General features: G+C 38.8%; 1 protein-coding gene across 7 annotated transcripts in view; it reads right to left on the reverse strand.

Annotated features, from left to right (window-relative positions):
* The window catches only part of LOC106092952 (capon-like protein), a 977,840-nt gene that overhangs the window by 35,958 nt on the left and 920,372 nt on the right, over nt 1-21,510 (reverse strand). For all 7 annotated transcript variants that reach the window (XM_059361277.1, XM_059361272.1, XM_059361274.1 and 4 more), the window contains one exon: nt 7,106-7,194. In XM_059361277.1, the coding sequence (XP_059217260.1) occupies nt 7,106-7,194 (89 nt within the window). The remainder of the gene's footprint in view (nt 1-7,105; nt 7,195-21,510) is intronic.

Raw genomic sequence — 21,510 nt, forward strand, 5'->3', positions numbered from 1 at the left:
ATTGATTTTTTCTTCCCAATTTCGATATTTCAATATTCACATATTTGTGTTTATATTCAAGTTATGGATGGATGGATGAAATGATTGGTATATTTTAATGGCGTTGAAACTTCAAAGTGTAGCAAAGTTCAATATTGTTTATCTAACATTTCCATCAAGCAAGATAAAAAAATGTATTTGTTGAAATTTCAATTCATATTGTGTTGGATCGAGGGGATGCCAGTAATGGAAAGGGTTTGCATGATGCTAGCACGTATGGTATGAGCTAATGTAAACTTTTTCCATATAACAAAGCCGAAGCAATATTTTGTTCTATATTTTATCTAAAAATATACTCGTAATTCTATATACGAAAATTGTGAGCCTTCAATCTACTACCGATTAAAGGTTTCACTTAACGGGTGAAGAATTAGTAGCACTTTCAATCAAACAATGATAATTTCTTGGAGCTAATGCAATATTACTTCACAAGGGGCCAGCGTAGTTCAGAGGTCAGCTTGAAACCCTTTGACGACGAACGCCTTGGTTCAAATACCGGCGAGAACATGAGAAAAGGTTTTCAGCGGTTTTAATACCCTACTAGTACTGGCGATACTTTTAATTAATCTACGTTACGTTATCTGTCGTGTAAACTTCTCTACTAAGTGTTTTTCCTCTACGGCGAGCCGGCAATAGAAAAGAGGTCCTTATCATTGAGCTTAAATTTCTTTCGGACAGCACTTAATGAGAGAAATATCAATGCAGTTCCCTAATGAAATGTTTATGGGCAAATTTTATATTGAATTATTGCTCTACAAAGTAATTTGAATTTAAAGGCTGATTTTTTTTTTCAAAAAAAAAATCACATAAAATTCAGAAAAAATCCATGATACCTTTATGTGAATCTATAGTACGGTCCATATAATTGAATGTTTGAAGATTAATTCATGTAAATAATTGCGCTTCAAATGGTCCATCCGTTTAGTAAAATTTTGGCATACTAAATATTTCCAACATTACGGCAGATAACTCACGAATAAATGCTTCAATGTTATCTTTCAATGCGCCAGTTGAAGCCGTCTTGTCTCCATAAACATTAGCTTTAACATAGCACCATAATAAATAGTCTAAAAGCGGCCAATTGGCCGGTCCCGAAAGTGAATAAAATGTTCACCCAACTGTGCGGCATGTGGCACCGTCTCGTTGAAACCACACGTCATGCAAATCAAGCTCTTGCATTTTGGGCAAAAAAAAAGATAGTGGTTATCATCATACGTTAGCGATCACCAATGACAGTTACGTTACGATTCGCATCATCTTTGAAGAAGTATGGCCCAATGGTACCACCAGCCCATAAACCGCACCATAAGCTGTGAATTTATCTGGATGCATTGGTAATTCTTGCAATGCTTCTGGCTGATATTTACTTTAAAATCGACACTTCTGCTTACCCATTGAGCAAAAACTGAGCATCGTCATAAAATGGAAGCAGCACGCGATGAACTTTCTTAACAGAGTACGCATTTTTAAAATAAAATTCAATAATTTGCAAGCGTTGTTCGTTTGCAATCGTTTGTAAGACGATTCAAGGTTAAATTATAAACCAAACACAAAATGTGTGTGAGATGTTTAAACCTTTATACACAAATAATGTACCAGAACTAAGAATGTGTTCCCATATGGCCAAGTAAAAACATGCCTTTGCCCAACTCATGCAAAAACTGATTTAGTGAAGAAGTTGGTTGGATTGGGGCAATTTTTATACCAACCACCATAGCATGGGGGCATACTTATCTGGTCATTACGTTTGTCACACCTCGAAATATTCATCTCAGGACCCATTATATATATTCTTGATCGTCTTGACGTTCTGAGTGGATCAAGCTATGTGGGTCCGTCTGTCTGAAAGCGTAAAGCTAGCCGCTTGATATTTTGCACAGATACTTATTATTGATGTAGGTCATAGGGGATTACAAATGAGTCATATCGGTTCAGATTTGGATAAAACTCCCATATTACAAGCCGCAATTTTTGTCCGATTTGGCTGAAATTCACGTAGTTTTCTGTTATAACTATTAACAACTGTGCTAAGTAAGGTCCGAATCGGTCTATAATCTGATAAAGCTCCCATATAAACCGATCTCGCGATTTAATTTCTTGAGCCCTTAAGATAGTTTAAGTTTATGTGGCAGTTTGCCATCAGACTAACTTAGACGTTTTGATCCATTGATACCAAAAGCCGTTACTGGCAACCTTCAGTCTGTCAGCATGTTTTCGGATTACATAGTGACCTGTCATGACGGACACAATGACTGAGACGTCTTTTCTAGCCAATGACAGCAAAGCAGTAGACCTCTTCACATCTAGATTAGGCCACATAGTTTGGGAATGCTCACAGCCCCTCTTTTTGTGACCATCTATCATTCGTTGTCCTTCGGGCCTAGTCATGAAAACTTAGCTTACATGTCGCTAGAGGCATACCCACAGATTCCAGTATCCCTGCATTGTGTAGGGTAGTTCCTAGTCTCGGAAGCTCGCCCGCTTTACAATTCCCTGGGATATCTCTGTGGCTCGATAACCACAACAGGTGAATTTTGAACTGTTCAGCCATCTCGTTGAGAGTTCTGCGACAGTCGAAGGCGATTTTTGTGTTCAGAAATACGTTATTCAGGAATTTAGTGGCTGCTTGGGTGTCTGAGAAGATATTTATGCCAATCGTCGTAATGACATTATATCTTAGCCATTCCATCACTTCCTTAATTGCAAGGATCTCCGCTTGATAAAGACTGCAGTGGTCGGATAACCTTTTCGATATCACCAGTTATAGATCTTTCGGGTACACCCCAAATCCCAACTGGTTGTTTAGTTTGGAACCATCCTTATAGGAATCTACATATGTAACTTCTGTTATCAGGGAAATCGTAGCTCCAATCAGTTCTATCAGGAATAGTGGTACAGTTCTATTTATTTAAAAGCGGCTCAGATATGGTGCAATCAACACTGCCTGAAACATCGGATATTGTATCAAGGATAACACAGTGCCCGTAGCCGCCACATGACCTATGAGAAAGTTCCCTCAACCTCACAGAAGTGGTCGCTGCAATTGGGGTAGCTACAATGCCCAGAGGCATAAGACGTAGCATTGTATTCGGTGCATCAGATGGTGTCGTCCTCAGTGCGGCTGTGATGCACAAACAAGCCATCCTTTGGATCCGGTTAAGTCTGGAGTAGTAGGTGGACTTTTGTAGCGCCGTCCACCAGACCACAACACCATATAGCATTATAGGTGTGACAACTGCAGTATATACCTAATGACACGCGGTCTAAACCCCCAACTTTTGCCAATGGCTCTCTTGCAGGTGTTTAGAGAAAGAGTTGCCTTTCTTGCCCTTTCCAAAATGTTGGATTTGAAGTCAATTTCCTGTCCAGCAAAACACCCAGGTAGTTTGCGCTTTTTGTAAATGGAGCATTCTCTCCACCCAAGGAGCCAGGTTCCACTGCAGGCAACTTGTATCTCCTACTGCAAGGAACTACTTCTGTCTTGCACGAAATTATACCTAGACCACTTTTGGTAGCCCGCTTTACTGTTGCACGTAGAGCTTCCAGAAGTATATCTCTTAGAGTGCTGGTAAACTTTCTCCTTATCGCAATTGCTACGTCATCACCATACGCGATCACTTTTAAGACTTTTTCTTCCAGACACAATAATATGTTGTTAATGGCTATTTTTCAGAGTAGAGGAGAGAGTACACCTCCTTGAGGTGTTTCTTTTTAGATCCAAAGATCCCAAGCCTGTCGTAATTAAGTAAGTTATTAATAAAGTTTATTACGGTAAAATTGACATCTAGAAACTCCAACTCCCTCATGATTGACGTCGGTTTTACATCATTGAAAGCACTTTCAATGTCAAGAAATGCTACCATTGTATATTCCCTCTATGTAACCATTGAGAACTCTCTATGTAGCCGACTAGGTCGTGAAAGGCTGCTTCAGTGGATTTGCTTTCTTTCCCCTAAGATATGTCTCTATCAACCTCTCAAGAGTTTTCAGCATAAAGAATGACAGACTAATAGGACGAAAATCTTTCGCCTTCGTGTGGGTTTCCTGCTTTCGGAATGAAAATGATCTACGTGTCCCTCCATACCACAGGTACGTATGATATTCTGATACAATCAGAGTATATGTCCATAAGACAGGGAACCAGTCTATCAGACACAGTTTGTAATTCACCCGGTGATACATCATCCTGGCGACTTAAAGGAGTCGAAACTTTTTATCGCTCAAAGGATTTTCGGCTCAGATACAATTTCCCTAATAGCCTCCGACGAATGCATGCCAGTGACAACCTCTTCTGGCGCCACGTTGTCCATTGGAGAATTTCCCGGGAAATGTGTATCAACGAGTATTTCTAGTGTTTCCCCACTAGACATTGTCCATACATTCTCTAACTAGAAGCCTCAGATGTATCCTCCACAGAGCTGCAGAATTCTTCCCAGGAGTTGTTCTGAGCGTTTCTCAGCTCGCCTTTATAATTTCTTAGCTCAGCCTTATAGATGTCTCAATCGTGTGGTGCTCTTGTGGCTTTTGCTCTGTTGAAGAGTTTTCTGTAGTCCTTCCGTAGACCAACCAGCTTTGGGGTCCAACGTGGCAATCGCTGTTTGCCCCTTGGCTTTACACTAGGGCATGCTGACACGAGCGAGTCCATTCGTAACACCTCGAAATATTCATCTAGGACCCCACTATATATATATATTCCAAAATGGAAGAGCTTGATTTGCATGACACATGGTTTTAACAACACGGTGCCACATGCCAGATGCCACACAGCACGAGTAACAATGGATTTATTGAGAGGCGAGATCGGTGAACGTTTTATTTCACATTCGGGACCGCCTAGACTGTGCGATTTACCGTCAAAATAGTCAAATTTTTTGTTGGGCTATGTTACAGCTCATGTCTGCAGACAAGCTCGCTTTAATTGCCGCATTGGAAGACAACATTGAAGCATTTACTCGTGAGAAACCGGCCGGAATGTTGGAATGAATATGCCAAAATTAGACAAAGCGGATGGACCATTTGAGGCGCAGCCACGGTCAACATTTGCATCAAATAAATCACCCTTTATAATCCTCACATTGCACTTTTTCTCCATCGCAATCCACGCTCCTGTAGAGCCAGTGGACAATCTTCGGATTCAGGCCCCAATTACATAGTGCCCAACATCTGTGAGCCTTCTCAGTACGCCTCATGAATGTGACACTTCCAATTCAGTATCCCTTCCAAGATCACACCTAAGTTTTTGACCTTGTCAGATATCAAAATGGTTCTATTGAAGAAACGTGGTGCGTTAAATTGGCGTACCTTTGTTTTCTTCGCGAACAGCCCTATTTCGGTCTTGTCTGGGTTAACATTGAGACCTCTTGGTCTAGCCCAATCTTATGCCATATACAAAACCCTTTCGGCCCTTCTGCATAGCTGGTTCGGATGCTTACCCCTTAGAAGTATTAAAACATTGTGTGCCTAGCAGACGGGTTCAAATCCCTCCTCAGTCAGCATCCGTAATAGGTCATTTATGGTGGTCACCCATAGTAATGGCGATAAAATGACAACATGTGTCGTGCCTAGTGCCACTTTCTCCCATATATTTATGTCATGGGACATATAATTAATCCACTTATTCCTTAGCATATGGTTTATCCAGTCTCTAAAGACCCGGTCCACCCTAAACTGGTCTAAGGATTGGATCAATGTGTCTGACACGAAGTTTCGAGGTGTCTCCCACCACCACATCGGGCTTTTGGTCCCGATTTGCGTGTACCACCGTGTTTGCCTTCAAAGACTTCTTTGCTGGAGCTTCTTCTTCGATTCTGACAACATGACCTAGCCAACGCAGCCGTTGTATTTTGATACGTGTAACTATGCTATCATCGTCATACAGCTCTGGGTTCATACGACGCCTTAATCCTCCATTAACGCAAACTGGTCCATATATTGTACGAAGAATCTTTCTTTCAAACACTCCAAGTAATGCCTCGTCTGCTTTGCTGTGAGCACCAGATAGGCTGGAACATTGAGCTCCAATTTGTGTGGTGTTCATTGCTGTCCATTGCGGATAGTGGGATGCTCCATACGGTGTAGCTGCAACGGCAGTCGCGGACAATCAGCGGTATTGAGCGCAAAGTCTCAGTGAGAGGCCGGACGGCACCGGCTCTTGCACAAATACTGAGTGATGATGCTCAATATGACATATGGCGCCTTTGAATGACCAATAGCCACCCGGTTACCGCGTCGATGGGTTCTTTGGACCGAAACGAGCTTGCTTACCTACAGGAGCTTGACGAGGATCGCCACCTTCACATGAAAATGTGGCTACAACGACGACGACCGATTTCAATATATACGACAGCTATATCAATATATGGTCCGATCTGGACCATATTTGGTTCAGACAACGATATGCTTAGTGCAATTCACTGATCCATATTACAGTGGAATTGGGTAATAAATGCGCCTTTTATTGGGTAATAAAATAGGCAGATCGGTCTAAATGGCAACTAAATGCAAATGTGATCCTCACTAGATGTTCTATACGTACTTTGAATTCAGAACGTACCCTTCACATGCAAATCTAGTGTTTCAGCACTAGATGTTGTTCCTTACGTAGTTTCACCTCAGAAAGTATACTAAAGTCACTGGTATGGAGTATAGGATCTTCCGTAGCCTAGGGGCCTCATATAGGATTTTGCTTGGCATTAGAGAAATGTTTTGATTATTCAAATTTGCCATTGAATGCTTCAATAACACATTTCTTCACTCCACGAACGAAGTTATTATTTATTTAAATTCAGCGAAATATTCCCGTTTTTCATTCATTTTTTATTGCATTAAAAAATTTTTTTGCACCTTTTTGGCGTTTAAATAAAAACTACTGCCAAAAAATCCTGCAGTAAATTTCACACATGGCGAAGCATTATATTCCACGTATTGCCTTTGCCCACTTCACCTCATTTCTGGGAATTGTTATGAAAGAAGTCATATTCCATATAAACTGGACTCGACCTCGTAACCCATTTACATGTAGAATGTGTATGAATATGGTGTGTAACATATTGTGAAGAGTACTTACCAATAAACTGGTAGATTTACTGAGATTCGTTTGTGGTATTAATTCCAAATGATTCGGCCTTTGGGGTGCATTTAAGTCCGGTGTAACAGCTGCAGGCAAATAATCGAAAAAGAAAAGAAAAACAGAAAAAAAACATTTTATTCAACTATGCTGTAGAGAGCAAATATGGTTGCTTATATAGCCTTATGGAAATGCTATGAAAAAATGTCAGATTTTAAGTAACAGCTGACTTTTACATCAAGTGGAAAAAGTAAATGGACATATGTTATTAGTAACCTACACCACTACTATGGTACAGGGTATTACAACTTAGTGAATTTGTTTGTAACACCCAGAAGGAAGAGAGATAAACCCATTGATAAGTATACCGATCGACTCAGAATCACTATCTGATTTGATTTACCTATGTCCGCCAGTCTGTCTGTCTGTCTATGCGTCCGCCTGTCTATGTTAATTTGTGTACAAAGTACAGGTCGCAGTTTTCATCCGATTTGGAACAAGCATTTTTTGCGGCCTAGAGACGAAGCCTATTGAAATTGAAAAAATCGGCTCAGATTTGGATATAGCTCCCATATATATGTTGGTCCGTTTAAACTAAAACTGCAATTATATCGTCATTTGAAAACCAATTCTTACGAAATTTTGCACAAAGGGTCTCGACATTATTGGTAAATTTCATAGAAATCGGCTCAGATTTAGATATAGCTCCCATATATATGTTCGTCCGATTTGCAGTAATAATGCAATAAAATGGTCATTTGTTAACCGATTCTCTAGCAATTCTGCAGAAAGGAGTTTCTTATGACTCTCGATATTACTGGTGAGTTTCATAGAAATCGGTTCAGATTTAGATATAGCTTTCATATATATATCGCCCGATTTTCACTCCTAGAGCCGCTGCAAGCGCATTTAATGACCAATCTTTCCAAACCTTTGCACAACGCTTTCCCCAACGACAACCACAATATCTAAGTTTGCTAGAAATCGGTTCAGATTTAGATATACCTCCACTAAATATGTTTGTCTGATTTGGACTAAAACTGCAATTATATCGTCATTTGAAAACCGATTGTAACGAAATTTTGCACGAGGGGTTCTCTTATAAGTCTCGACATTATTGGTGAATTTCATAGATATCGGCTCAGATTTGGATATAGCTCCCATATACATGTTCGTCCGATTTGGACTAAAATTGCAAGTATACCGTCATATATAAACTGATTCTTACGAAATTTGGCACAAGTAATTCTCTTGTAAGTCTTAACATTATTGGTTAATTTCATAGAAATCGGTTCAGATTTGGATATAGCTCCCATATATATGTTGGTCCGATTTGGACTAAAACTGGAAATTTGTTCCTCATTTGTAAACCGATACTCACGAAATGCAAGAGGATTTTGTTATAAGTCTAGACATTATTGGTGAATTTCATAGAAATCGGTTCAGATTTAGATATAGCTCCCATATTTTTGGTCGTCCGATTTGTAGTAATAATGCAATAAAATGGTCATTTGTTAAGCGATTCTCTCGAAATTCGGCAGGAAGGATTTTCTCATGACTCTCGATATTACTGGTGAATTTCATAGAAATCGGTTCAGATTTAGATATGGCTCTCATATATATATATATATATATATATATATATATATATATATATATATATATATATATATATATATATATATATATATATATATATATATATATATATATATATATATATATATATATATATATATATATATATATATATATATATATATATATATATATATATATATATATATATATATATATATATATATATATATATATATACATATGTCGCCCGATTTTCAATCCTTAAGTCACTGCAAGTGCATTTACTAACCAATCTTCCCAAACCTATGCACAACGCTTTCCCCAACGGCAAGTATACCTTCATTTGTAAACTGATTCTTACGAAATTTGGCACAATTAATTCTCTTGTAAGTCGTAACATTATTGGTTAATTTTATAAAAATCGATTCAGATTTGGATATAGCTCCCATATATATGTTAGTCCGCCACAAAGGATTCCCTTAGGACTCCGTGTATGGACGTTGAATTTAATGGAGATCGGTTCAGATTTAGATATAGTTCCCATATATATTTTCGTCCGATTTTGAATAATACTCAATAATTAAGCAAATTGTTAAACGATCTTCTTTACCACGATGGTTTCTTTTATAACTCTTCTGAATTTCATAGAAATTTGTTCAGTTTCAGATATAGTTCCCATTTATATGCATCTAATGATTTTAACTTTTAAGGCCTTTGCTAACCTATTTATCAATCGATCTTCACAAAAATTTGCCCAACATTTTACATATCAATTTTAAGCAAATTTTAAATTTGACGACTTAGCCTGCATACCCGACTTTTTGATACCCTACACCACGGGTATCAAAATGTCGCCTTCGCCCGACTTTGGCCCGTCCTTACTTCTTTTTATACCCACCACCGAAGGATGGGGGATATACTGATTGCGTCATTCCGTTTGGAACACCTCGAAATATCCACTTCCGACCCTATTAAGTATATATATTCTTGATCAGTGTAAAAATCTAAGACGATCTAGCCATGCCCGACCGTCTGCTCGTCTGTCTGTTGAAATGACGCTACAGTCTATAAAAATAGAGATATTGAGCTGAAATTTTGCAAAGAGTCTTTTTATGTCCATAAGCAGGTTAAGTTTGAAGATGGGCTATATCGGACTATATCTTCATATAGCCCCCATATAGACCGTTCCGCCGATTTAGGGTCTAAGGTCCATAAAAGCCAAATTTAAAATCCGATTTTCTGAAATTTGGGATATTGAGTTGCGTTAGGCCACTCGAAATCTTCTGCAATGTGGCACAAATAGGTCCAGATTTGGATATATTGGGTTGCCTAAAAAGTAATTGCGGATTTTTTAAAAGAAAGTAAATCCATTTTCAATAAACCTTAGAATGAACTTTTATCAAATATATAATTGCCATGTTGTTCGATAACCTTTTGCCATCTTCCTGGTAAATTTAGTATTCCACGCTCATAAAGGGTGATTTTTTTGAGGTTAGGATTTTCATGCATTAGTATTTGACAGATCACGTGGGATTTCAGACATGGTGTCAAAGAGAAAGATGCTCAGTATGCTTTGACATTTCATCATGAATAGACTTACTAACGAGCAACGCTTGCAAATCATTGAATTTTATTACCAAAATCAGTGTTCGGTTCGAAATGTGTTCAAATTTTGACAAATTTTGTTCAGCGATGAGGCTCATTTCTGGTTGAATGGCTACGTAAATAAGCAAAATTGCCGCATTTGGAGTGAAGAGCAACCAGAAGCCGTTCAAGAACTGCCCATGCATCCCGAAAAATGCACTGTTTGGTTTGGTTTGTACGCTGGTGGAATCATTGGACCGTATTTTTTCAAAGATGCTGCTGGACGCAACGTTACGGTGAATGACACATTTCGAACCGAACACTGATTTTGGTAATAAAATTCAATGATTTGCAAGCGTTGCTCGTTAGTAAGTCTATTCATGATGAAATGTCAAAGCATACTGAGCATCTTTCTCTTTGACACCATGTCTGAAATCCCACGTGATCTGTCAAATACTAATGCATGAAAATCCTAACCTCAAAAAAATCACCCTTTAGAACTTCTGGCCTTTATCTGCAAAAAACTGAACCAAGTGCGATTTTATAGCCTCACCATTGCCGAAAGTTTTACCATTTAAGGAGTTCTGCAAAGATCGAAATAAATGGTAGTCTGATGGTGCAAGGTCAGGGCTATATGGTGGATGCATCAAAAGTTCCCAGCCAAGCTCACTCAGTTTTTAGCGAGTGACCAAAGATGTGTGCGGTCAAGCGTTGTCCTGGTGGAATATGACACCTTTACGATTGATCAATTCTGGTCGCTTCTCCTTGATGGCTGTATTCAATTTGTCCAATTGTTGACAGTAAACATACGAATTAATCGTTTGGTTCCTTGGAAGCAGCTCAAAATATACCACACCCTTCCAATCCCACCAAACAGACAGCATAACCTTCTTTTGGTGGATATCAGCCTTTGAAGTGGTTTGAGCTGGTTCACCATGCTTGGACCATGATCGTTTTCGACTAACGTTGTTGTAAACAATCCATTTTTCATCCCCAGTTATGATTCGTTTTAAAAACGGATCGAATTCATTGCGTTTAAGGTGCATATCACAAGCGTTGATTCGGTTTGTTAAATGAATTTCTTTCAATACATGTGGTACCCAAATTTCAAGCTTTTTCACCAGTCCAAGACTTTTTATGTGATAATGAACGGTTGATTATGGTATATTTAACTTCTCTCCTATCTTACGCTCAGTTACATGACTATATGAAAAATCAGCAATTACTTTTTGGGCAACCTAATAGCTGCCATATAGACCGATCCACGGATTTAGAGCCTTAGTCCCATAAAAGGCGCATTTATTATCCGATGTCGCCAAAATTTGAAACAGTGAGCTATGTTGGGCCCTCCGACATACTTTTGCAATTTGGCTTAGATCGGTCAAGATTTGGATATAGCTGCCATATAGACCGATCTCTCGATTTAAGGTTTTGGAGCCATTAAAAGCGCACTTATTGTCCGATTTCGCCGAAATTTGGGACAGTGAGTTATGTTGGGCCCTTCGACATACCTCTGCAATTTGGCTTAGATCGGTCAAGATTTGGATATAGCTGCCATATAGACCGATCTCTCGATTTAAAGTTTTGAACCCATAAAAGGGGCATTTATTGTCCGATGACACCGAAATTTGGGACAACGAGTTATGTTTGGCGCTTCGACTTACTTGTGCAATATGGCTTAGATCGGTAAGGATTTGGATATAGCTGCCATATAGACCAATCTGTCGATTTAAGGTTTTGGGGCCATAAAAGGCGCATTTATTATCCAATGTCGCCAAAATTTGAAACAGTGAGTTGTGTTAGGCTCTTCGACATTTTTCTGCAATTTGGTCCAAAATGGTTCAGATTTGGATATAGCTGCCATATAGACCGATATCTCGATTTAAAGTCTTGGCCCCATAAGAGGCGCATTTATAATCCGATTTCACTGGAATTTGACACAGTGCCTTATGTTAGGCTTTTCGACATCTGCGTCGTATATGGTTCAGATCGGTTTATTTTTAGATATAGCTACTAAAAAAATTTATTTTTGTTGTACACAATTGAACAATGACTTGTACTTATTAGCATTTGGTCCAAATCGGAACATATTTCGATATAGCTCCAATGGGGAAAAAGGTTAGCATTTTTTACCGGATTTTGACGAAAGGTGGTTTACATATACACCCGAGGTGGTGGGTAGCCAAAGTTCGGCCTGGCCGAACTTAACGCCTTTTACTAGCATTTTTCTGTTTTTATTTTTTTTTTACTAAAACGCAAAAACCGTTTCAATTGACATTTATTATGTTTGGAATAAAACATTTTTATTTTGTTTGGTTAATGTTTTAACCAACTTATGTATGTGGTCCATGCGGCTAGAGGGCCAGATGGATGGGTGGTTGCTTGCTGCTTCTTTCACCCCTTCGTTGTTTGTGTAACACTGATGTTGAGGATGCTTTTGATTGAAAACTCTTCAAAATGGTGAAAATAGGTCTTTCATTTCACTTTTTGTTTTAATGGGATTTGGTTTATGTAAAAAACCATTTGGCAGATTTTGTAAAATCAAAGCATAAAGAGTTGTTGTTTTTGTTGATGCTGTTAAATAACAACACTATGTGTATTGACAATGTATGTAGACATACATACACACACACATATGTGTGGTACATGTATTACGTATAATATTTGAAACATACCTAACATCGGGCCAAATGACGTCAACAACCACCTTGTTCCCAAAAAAGAAATCGAAATCGAAATGAAAATGAAATCGCATTTGTCGACTATGTTATTCTTGTTTAATTTTTTCATTTGTTTTTTCTTCTTGTTTTTGTTTTTACAAAATTAATGCGAGTAGTACAAAAATAAGTCACTCATTTAGTGAAGGTGTGAGGAGGGGTGAATGGAAAGTGGCAGCAGTAATATGTTGTTGCTTAATCGCTTCTGCACAGCATTGAGTGAATGCTGGCGATCATATTTTGGGGGGTCTGCTAATAAATAATCTTGATGAAATTCTAGGAAATGTCTTTGTGACGCATTGGAGTGTTGTAATCGCAATAATTATGGCTTTGTCATCGTGAGCCTATAATTCTTTTCACGAATCACTTTACCATAGAATGGTAAATTTATGGTAATCTGGTGATTTAGGAATTAATTAAAATATGGTATAGTATGTAAAATAAATCTAGAGGTGTTTATGAGAAAAATGTCTAAATTTTTCAAATGGGTTTTTTTTTAAATGGAAAGGTTGCCCCCCGTCTGTTGTTTTTTTTTTGTTTCTTAGTATTGGCCGTGACTTGATGCATTTCAAATGGATGACATTTGCTTTCAGCGTATTATTTTTAAATCGAAAAAGAAAATAATTATTTTGTTCAAAGTGTTTGCAAGTTGTTTTTTGCATTCTGGCTATTAACCCTGATCTAATTCGCTAAAGAAAACACGAAAAAACAAACAAAGAAATGATTAAACGACCAAGAAAAAGTACTTTCACGACATGTAGATTGTCATTGTTAAGGTTGTTGTTTTAGAAAGATTTTTGATTTTTTTAATTTTTTTTTTGTTTAAATGTGACCAATGCTAAAAGAAGGATCAACAAAACTTAGCATTAATAGCGAAAATAAAATATAAATTCAAATTACTATAATCAACACTTTATTATATTGCTAAAAAGCTTCCAAAAGCATTTCTTTTTAAGTTTATTTAAAAAACAAGTAAAAAGGCGTTAAGTTCGGCCGGGCCGAACTTTGGATAACCACCACCTCGGGTATATATGTAAACCACCATTCGTCAAAATCCGGTGAACAATGTATACCTTATGCCCCATAGCAGCTATATCGAAATACGTTCCGACTTGGACCAAATACTAATAAATACCAGCCATTGTTCAATTGTGTATAACAAAATATTCGTCTTTTTAGTAGCTACATCTAAAAAGAAAACGACTTAAACCATATACGACACGGATGTCGAAAGGCCTAACACAAGTCACTGTGTCAAAAATTCAGGACGAATTTGGGCAAAGTTGCAAAAAATATCGAAGAGCCTAACACAACCCACTGTGCAATATTTCGGCGACATCGGACAATAAATGCGCCTTTTATGGGCCCCAAACCTTAAATCGAGAGAAAGGTCTATATGGCAGCTATAGAGCCAAATTAAAGAAGAATGTTGAAGGGCCTAACATAACTAACTGTCCCAAATTTCGGCGAAATCGGACAATAAATGCGTTTTTTATGGACCCAAAACCTCAAATCGAGAGAACGGTCTATATGGCAGCTATGTCCAAATCTGAACCGATCTGAACCAAATTGGAGAGGGCTGTCGACTGACCTAACACAGTTCAGTGTCCCAAATTTCAGCAAAGTCGGATAATAAATTTGGCTTTTATGGGCCTAATACCCTAAATCGGCGGATCGCGCTATATGGCAGCTATATCTAAATCTGAACCGATCTGTTGAAGGGCCTAACATAACTCACTGTCCCAAATTTTGGCAAAATCGGTCAATAAATGCGCCTTTTATGGGCCTAATACCCTAAATCGGCGGATCGCTCTATATGGCAGCGATATCCAAATCTTAACCGATCTGGGCCAAGTTGAAGAAGGATGTCCACTGACCTAACACAACCCACTGTCCCAAATTTCAGCAAAATCTGATAATAAATGTGCCTTTTATGAGCCTAAGACCCTAAATCGGCGGATCGGTGTTTATGGGGGCTATATCAAGATATAGTCCGATATAGCCCATCTTCGAACTTAACCTGTTTATGGACATAAGAGACAGGGGAGTATGTACCGGCAGCGCTGGAAAAAGAATTAGATCTCCCGAAGAGCATAAAAAAAACAAGCTGGGAAGACAAGGAGCTCTCCTTGTGGTTGCCATTGATCAAGTCTCCGTGACAAGTTTGGCTAAGACTAAAGACATGGCGTACTATAAGGCCAAGGACAGGGGACCGACGACGGGTTTATCACCGACTATCTAGGAAGACTAGAATAAGTAAAGATCCTAATAATAAAACATTAGGCAGTGCAGGGGCGAGAGTCCCAACACAGCCTAACGAACAGAGACTCGACGCCGGAACTATCAACGACTTTTTCGAGATTAGGAAAATTAGGATGGGTTAAGATCCTAATGCTGAAACATCAGGCAGTGCAGTGATAGAGAACTCAATGCCGCCTAACGAACAGGAAGCCGACGATGAGATCACAACCTACTCCCAAAAAGCCCATATACTCAAGATTTGGAAGATAAGTATATTGGAAGATCAGGCAGTGCAGGGACGGTAGCCTCAATAAAGCCAAACGAACAAGTACCCGATGATGGAACCATTACCGACTTTCTCAAGATTCGGAAGACTTGGAGACAATTCAGAGAGCGTGTTGTTTTGGCATAGGCGGAGCGATGAGGACAACGCCTACTAGGGCACTGGAGACTATTCTAGATATCCGACCCATTGACATACAGATTAAGTGTGAGGCAGCCACTGCGGCTATGAGACTTGAGGCGATAGGAGAACGGATTGAGGATGGGAGCAGCTCATACCATCGCGGTATAATCGAGGCGACAAAAGAAAACCTGGAAGGAAGGGAAGAGGTTTCGATCGGATACCTGAGATGAACCTTGAAGTCGAGTGCGAGGCACTGCTGCCATCGGCACAGTCTTGGATTGATGGAATCCTAGTATTGCCATCTGGAAGATCATGTTACACGGATGGATCAAAGCTAGGGGAAAGAGTGGGCCTTGAGGTTTACATTGAGAACCCAGGGACTGAGCTCTCTTTTAGACTGCCTGACCATAATACGGTCCTGCTGGCAGAGATCCGGGCGATCACGGAATTCGTGAAGTGGTGTGGTGCTAACGCGAGGACGTCGAGTTTGAACATCTTTACCGACAGTAAAATTGCCATAAGGGCAATAACAACCAGGATGGTAATGTCACGAACAGTCTTGCAGTGTAAGAAGGAGATTAACGCCTTCTCTGAGGATGGGAAAATCCGCATTGTTTAGGTGCAGGGCCATAACGGAGTAAGGGAAATTAAAGGGCAGACGATTGGGCGGTAAAGGCCAGAGGACTGCCGTCAATAAACTCGGTTAACCCGAAGCCTTCTTTGTGAATGGCAAAATGCTCATCGTTTGGGTGCCGGGCCATAACGGAGTAAGGGGATATTAAAGGGCAGACGATTTGGCGTTGAAGGCCAGAGGACTGCCGTCAATAAACTCGGTTAACCCGAAGCTTTTCAGGTCGATGCAGTCCGAGCTAAGGGAGTGGGAGACGAATACGCATGCAACATTGTGGAACAGCAAAACGGTCGGTAGGACGGCGAAAATCCAATGGGGGGGATCCAGATCGTAAGAAGACGAGGCTATTACTGAAAGGAAGCAAGAAGGAGGTCAGTATAACGGGACACATAGGACCACGAGCTCACTTATGTAAAATAGGTGCAGCAAGTAATAGCATGTGTAGGGCATGCGGGGAAGATGATGAGACGTTGGATCATTTCCCTTTGTCATTGCCCGGCTTTTGCGTCTAACAGATACCGGCACTTAGGTGGAGACACAATACCAGATATGAACCAACTTAGGAGCGTGGTATGGAAAACAATTAAGGATTTTGTAAGTAGCACGGAATTCCTAACTTAAAATTTTCTTTTTAGAGCGCACAACAAGCCGATTACTGGCTTAGGTGTGTGTCCACTCTATGAATGTTGAAGGATATGAACAGTTATACCTCCAATAAACATATTTATGGAATCTTTGCAATAAATAAGACTTACAACCTAATTATGAATAACAATATTCCTGTTTAAAGTGAAGGTAATTCATCACACCTCAATACCCTTATCATATCTGCTGAATGGTGTTGTTACTCTCTGACTGCAATAAATAATGGCGGATTGTGGATGATCGATTAGCTCAAACATGTATGAAATGTTTAAAGAAGGCCCTTATGGTCCAATGCCAATGTAACAAAAACCTACTTTGAACAAAAACAAAACTTGGTCAAGGTTCTGCCATAATTAAGAATTCAATGCCATTTTAGGATAGATTCAACACCACAATTTTACCACAGCCAACTCAGAAAAATTCAAAACAAATATGCAAATTACAATTTGGCCATATTGATAGCAAATGAAATGTTAAAACAATAATACAAACAGAAGCCACAACGAAAATAATAAAAATCATAAATTTTTATGATCGTTAAGAAATATATTAACCAAATCTTAATTTTAACACAAATAAATGGGAATGCTGGGAAAATGTTTAAAAGATTTTTCGCAATTTTTATGGATGCATACCTTACATGGTCATGGCCATTGCTTGCCGATTCCACAAGAATGCATTGTAAGACCTAAACTGCATATGTATTGTGATCATTATTGGAATTTACTTTTGTAGCCATAAGCTCTTAGAAAATAGAAACGGAATGATTCCAAACATTTTTCCTAATTCTATTTAACCTGAGTCATTTGTGGCAATATTCGTTTAAGCTGCATGTTTCCCTTATTGACATTTGCCAGATGTAGATGAGTGGTCATTGAAAATAGATTTATTTGGAATATCCGGCCAAAGGAGATTGTTCGATCACGTGAAGTTCAATAGTTCAAATAAACGATAAATTCAATTTAGATAAAAACTAGTAAGGAAAGGCAAAAGTCGGGCGGTGCCGACTTTATAATACTCTACACCTACCCTATGGGTACAAGTTAAAGCTATATCTAATTCTGAAACGATTTTGATAATGATAATGGTCAATAATGCGATGAAATGGCCCTAGAAGTGAAAATCACGCTATATACATATATGGCAGCTATATCTAAATCTGGACCGATTTCTATGAATTTCTCCAGTAATGTCGAGAGTCATAAGAAAATCCTTCCTGCCAAATTTCGAGAGAATCGCTTAACAAATGAGCGCTTTATTGCAGTATTTCTCAATTTATGAAATTCATCAATAATGTCGAAAGTCAAGAGAAAATCCTTCCTGCCATATTTCGAGAGAATCGATCAACAAATGACCTTTTGATTCAAATATTAGTAAATCGGACGAACATATATATGGGAGCTATACCTAAATCTGAGCCGATTTCGAGCAAACTTTTCCAATACTGTGGCAGTCGTCGAGGAAAGCGTTGTGCAAAATGTTGTCAACATTGGTCAATAAATGCGCTTGCTGTGACTCTAGATGTTAATATCGTGCGATATATATGAATGAGAGCTATATCTAAATCTGAACCGATTTCTATGAAATTCATCTATAATGTCAAGAGTCAAGAGAAAATCCTTCCTGCCGCATTTCGAGAGAATCGCTTAACGAATGAGCGCTTTATTGCAGTATTTTTCAAAATAGGACGAACATATATATGGGAGCTATACCTAAATCTGAGCCGATTTCGAGCAAACTTTTCCAATACTGTGGCAGTTGTCGAGGAAAGCGTTGTGCAAATTTTTGTCAACATTGGTCAATAAATGCGCTTGCTGTGACTCTAGATGTTAATATCATGCGATATATTGGGTTGCCCAAAAAGTAATTGCGGATTTTTTAAATGAAAGTAAATGCATTTTTAATAAAACTTAGAATGAACTTTAATCAAATATACTTTTTTTACACTTTTTTTCTAAAGCAAGCTAAAAGTAACAGCTGATAACTGACAGAAGAAAGAATGCTATTACAGAGTCAAAAGCTGTGAAAAAATTTGTCAGCGCCGACTATATGAAAAATCCGCATTTACTTTTTGGGCAACCCAATATATGAATGAGAGCTATATCTAAATCTGAACCGATTTCTATGAAATTCATCTATAATGTCAAGAGTCAAGAGAAAATCCTTCCTGCCGCATTTCGAGGGAATCGATCAACAAATGACCATTTGATTGAAATATTACTGCAAATCGGACGAACATATATATGGGAGTTATGACTAAATCTGAACCGATTTCGAACAAACTTTATAGACATTGTGGATGTCGTCGAGGAAAGCGTTGTATTAAATTTTGGGAAGATTGGTCATTAAATGCGCTTGCAGTGGCTCTAGGAGTGAAAATTGGGCGATGTATATATATGAGAGTTATATCCAAATCTGAACCGATTTCCATGAAATTCACCAGTAATGTCGAGAGTCAAGAGAAAATCCTTCCTAACAAATTTCAAGAGAATCGGTTAGCAAATGACCATTTTATTGCATTATTTCTGTAAATCGGACGAACATATATATGGGAGTTATATCTAAACCTGAACCGATTTCCCTGAAATTCATTTGTAATATCGGGAGTCATGGGAAAATCATTCCTGCCAAATTTCGAGAGAATCGGTTAGCCAATGACCATTTTATTGCAGTATTACTGCAAATCGGACGAACATATATCTGGTACAAACGAATGTGCTGAGTTATAATACCCTGTACCACAGTAGTGGTGTAGGGTATAACAAGCAAAAGCGAGCAAAGTTCGGCCGGGTTGAAACTTATATACCCTACACCATGGATCGCACTTGTCAAGATTTTTTGCACGATTTATCTTAATAGCCCGATAGGCAATAAATAGAATTGAACCAATTCAGACCATACGTCCTAGTTGAAGTAAGTGTGCAAAATTTTATCCAAATCAGGTAAGAATTGCGGTCTCGTGGGGCTTAAGAAGTAGATTCGGAAGATCGGCTTATATGGAAGGTATATCAGGCCATGGACCGATTCAGGCCATACTTGAAAAGTAGGCTTTAGGTCATAGTTGAACTCATTGTGCAATATTGGAGCCGAATTGGGAAAGAATTGGACACTTAAGGAGCACAAGAACTACATTTGGGAGATTGGTTTATATGAAACCTGTATCAGGTTATGGATCGATTCAGATCATACCTAGCATGAATGTTGGAGGTTATAGCAGAAGTTATTGTGCGGATTTTTAGCACTTTAGGGTATCAGGAAGTACATTCGGGAGACGAGATTATATGGGAGCTGTACTTGGATATGGACCGATTCAGACCGTACTTGGCAGGTATGTTAGAGGTCATTGCAAAACTCATTGTGCTAAATTTAAGCTGAGTCGAGTATGGATTGTGCCCTCTAGTTGCCCAAGAAGCGCATTCGGGAGAGAGGCTTATAAGGAAACCATATCAGGTTATGTACCAATTCAGACCATACTTGCCACTGATACTGGGGGTCAAGAACTGCGCCCACTTGAGACTTAAGAAGTCATATCGATGAATCAATGTATAAAGGACTATATCCTTATCTGAACTGTTATGTTCCATTTGCAATCCCTAACGACCCACATCAAAAAAAGTATGAGTGGAAATTTTCAAGTAGTTAGCTTCGCTTGTTCGGTCGTTATAGTAATTTCCACAGACGAACGGACACATGGCTAGATCAACTCATAACGTAATTAGAAACAACTAAAAGCGTGCAAAGTTCAGCTGGGCCCAATCTTGCAATCCCACCACCACTCAATTTAGTTAAAGGGCATAATTTTATTCTACATACCAAACTTCTGTCAAACCCGCAAAAATTAAAGCTTCTAGGAACCGAACAAAGATAATCGAGAGACCGGTTTACATGGGAGCTATATCAGGTTATAGACTGATTTGGATCGTACTTGGTACAGTTATTGAAAGTCATAACAGAACACTATGTGTAAAATTTTAGACACATCGAATTGCGGCTTCCATGGGGTTAAAGAACTCAAATCGGGCGATCGGTTTATATGGGAGCTATATCCAAATCTAAAGCGATATGGCCCATTGGGAAACCCCAACGACCTACATCAATATTAAGTATCTGTGCAAAATTTTTAGCGGCTAGCTTTACGCGTTCGACCGCTATCGTGATTTCGATAGACGGCTCTGTTTAAGATGGCGAAACAGAATGTTGGTGTATATGACAGCTATATCTAAATATAGCTCGATCTCCATCATATTCGGGAGGGATATGTAAGAGTTTAATACAAATCATTGTACAGAATTTCAGCGAAATCGGATAATAAATGAGTCCTTTATGGGCCCAAGACTTTAAATCGGTAGATCAGTATATATGACAGCTACATCCAAATATAGACCGATTTAAACCGTATTGATGACGGATGTTGAGTGACCCAACACAACCCAAATCAAATTGCAAATTCGCCCATGAGCATTTTATTAAAGAACGGGGACAAATTTCTAACATATCCATGAGTGCTGTCCGATTCAAGTTTACACTCAATGATAAGGCGTCCCCATTTTATAGCCGAGTCCGAACGACGTGCAGCAGTGCAACACCTCTTTAGGGAGAT

Source organism: Stomoxys calcitrans, chromosome 1 (assembly GCF_963082655.1).
Source record: "Stomoxys calcitrans chromosome 1, idStoCalc2.1, whole genome shotgun sequence".
Classification (NCBI taxonomy): domain Eukaryota; kingdom Metazoa; phylum Arthropoda; class Insecta; order Diptera; family Muscidae; genus Stomoxys; species Stomoxys calcitrans.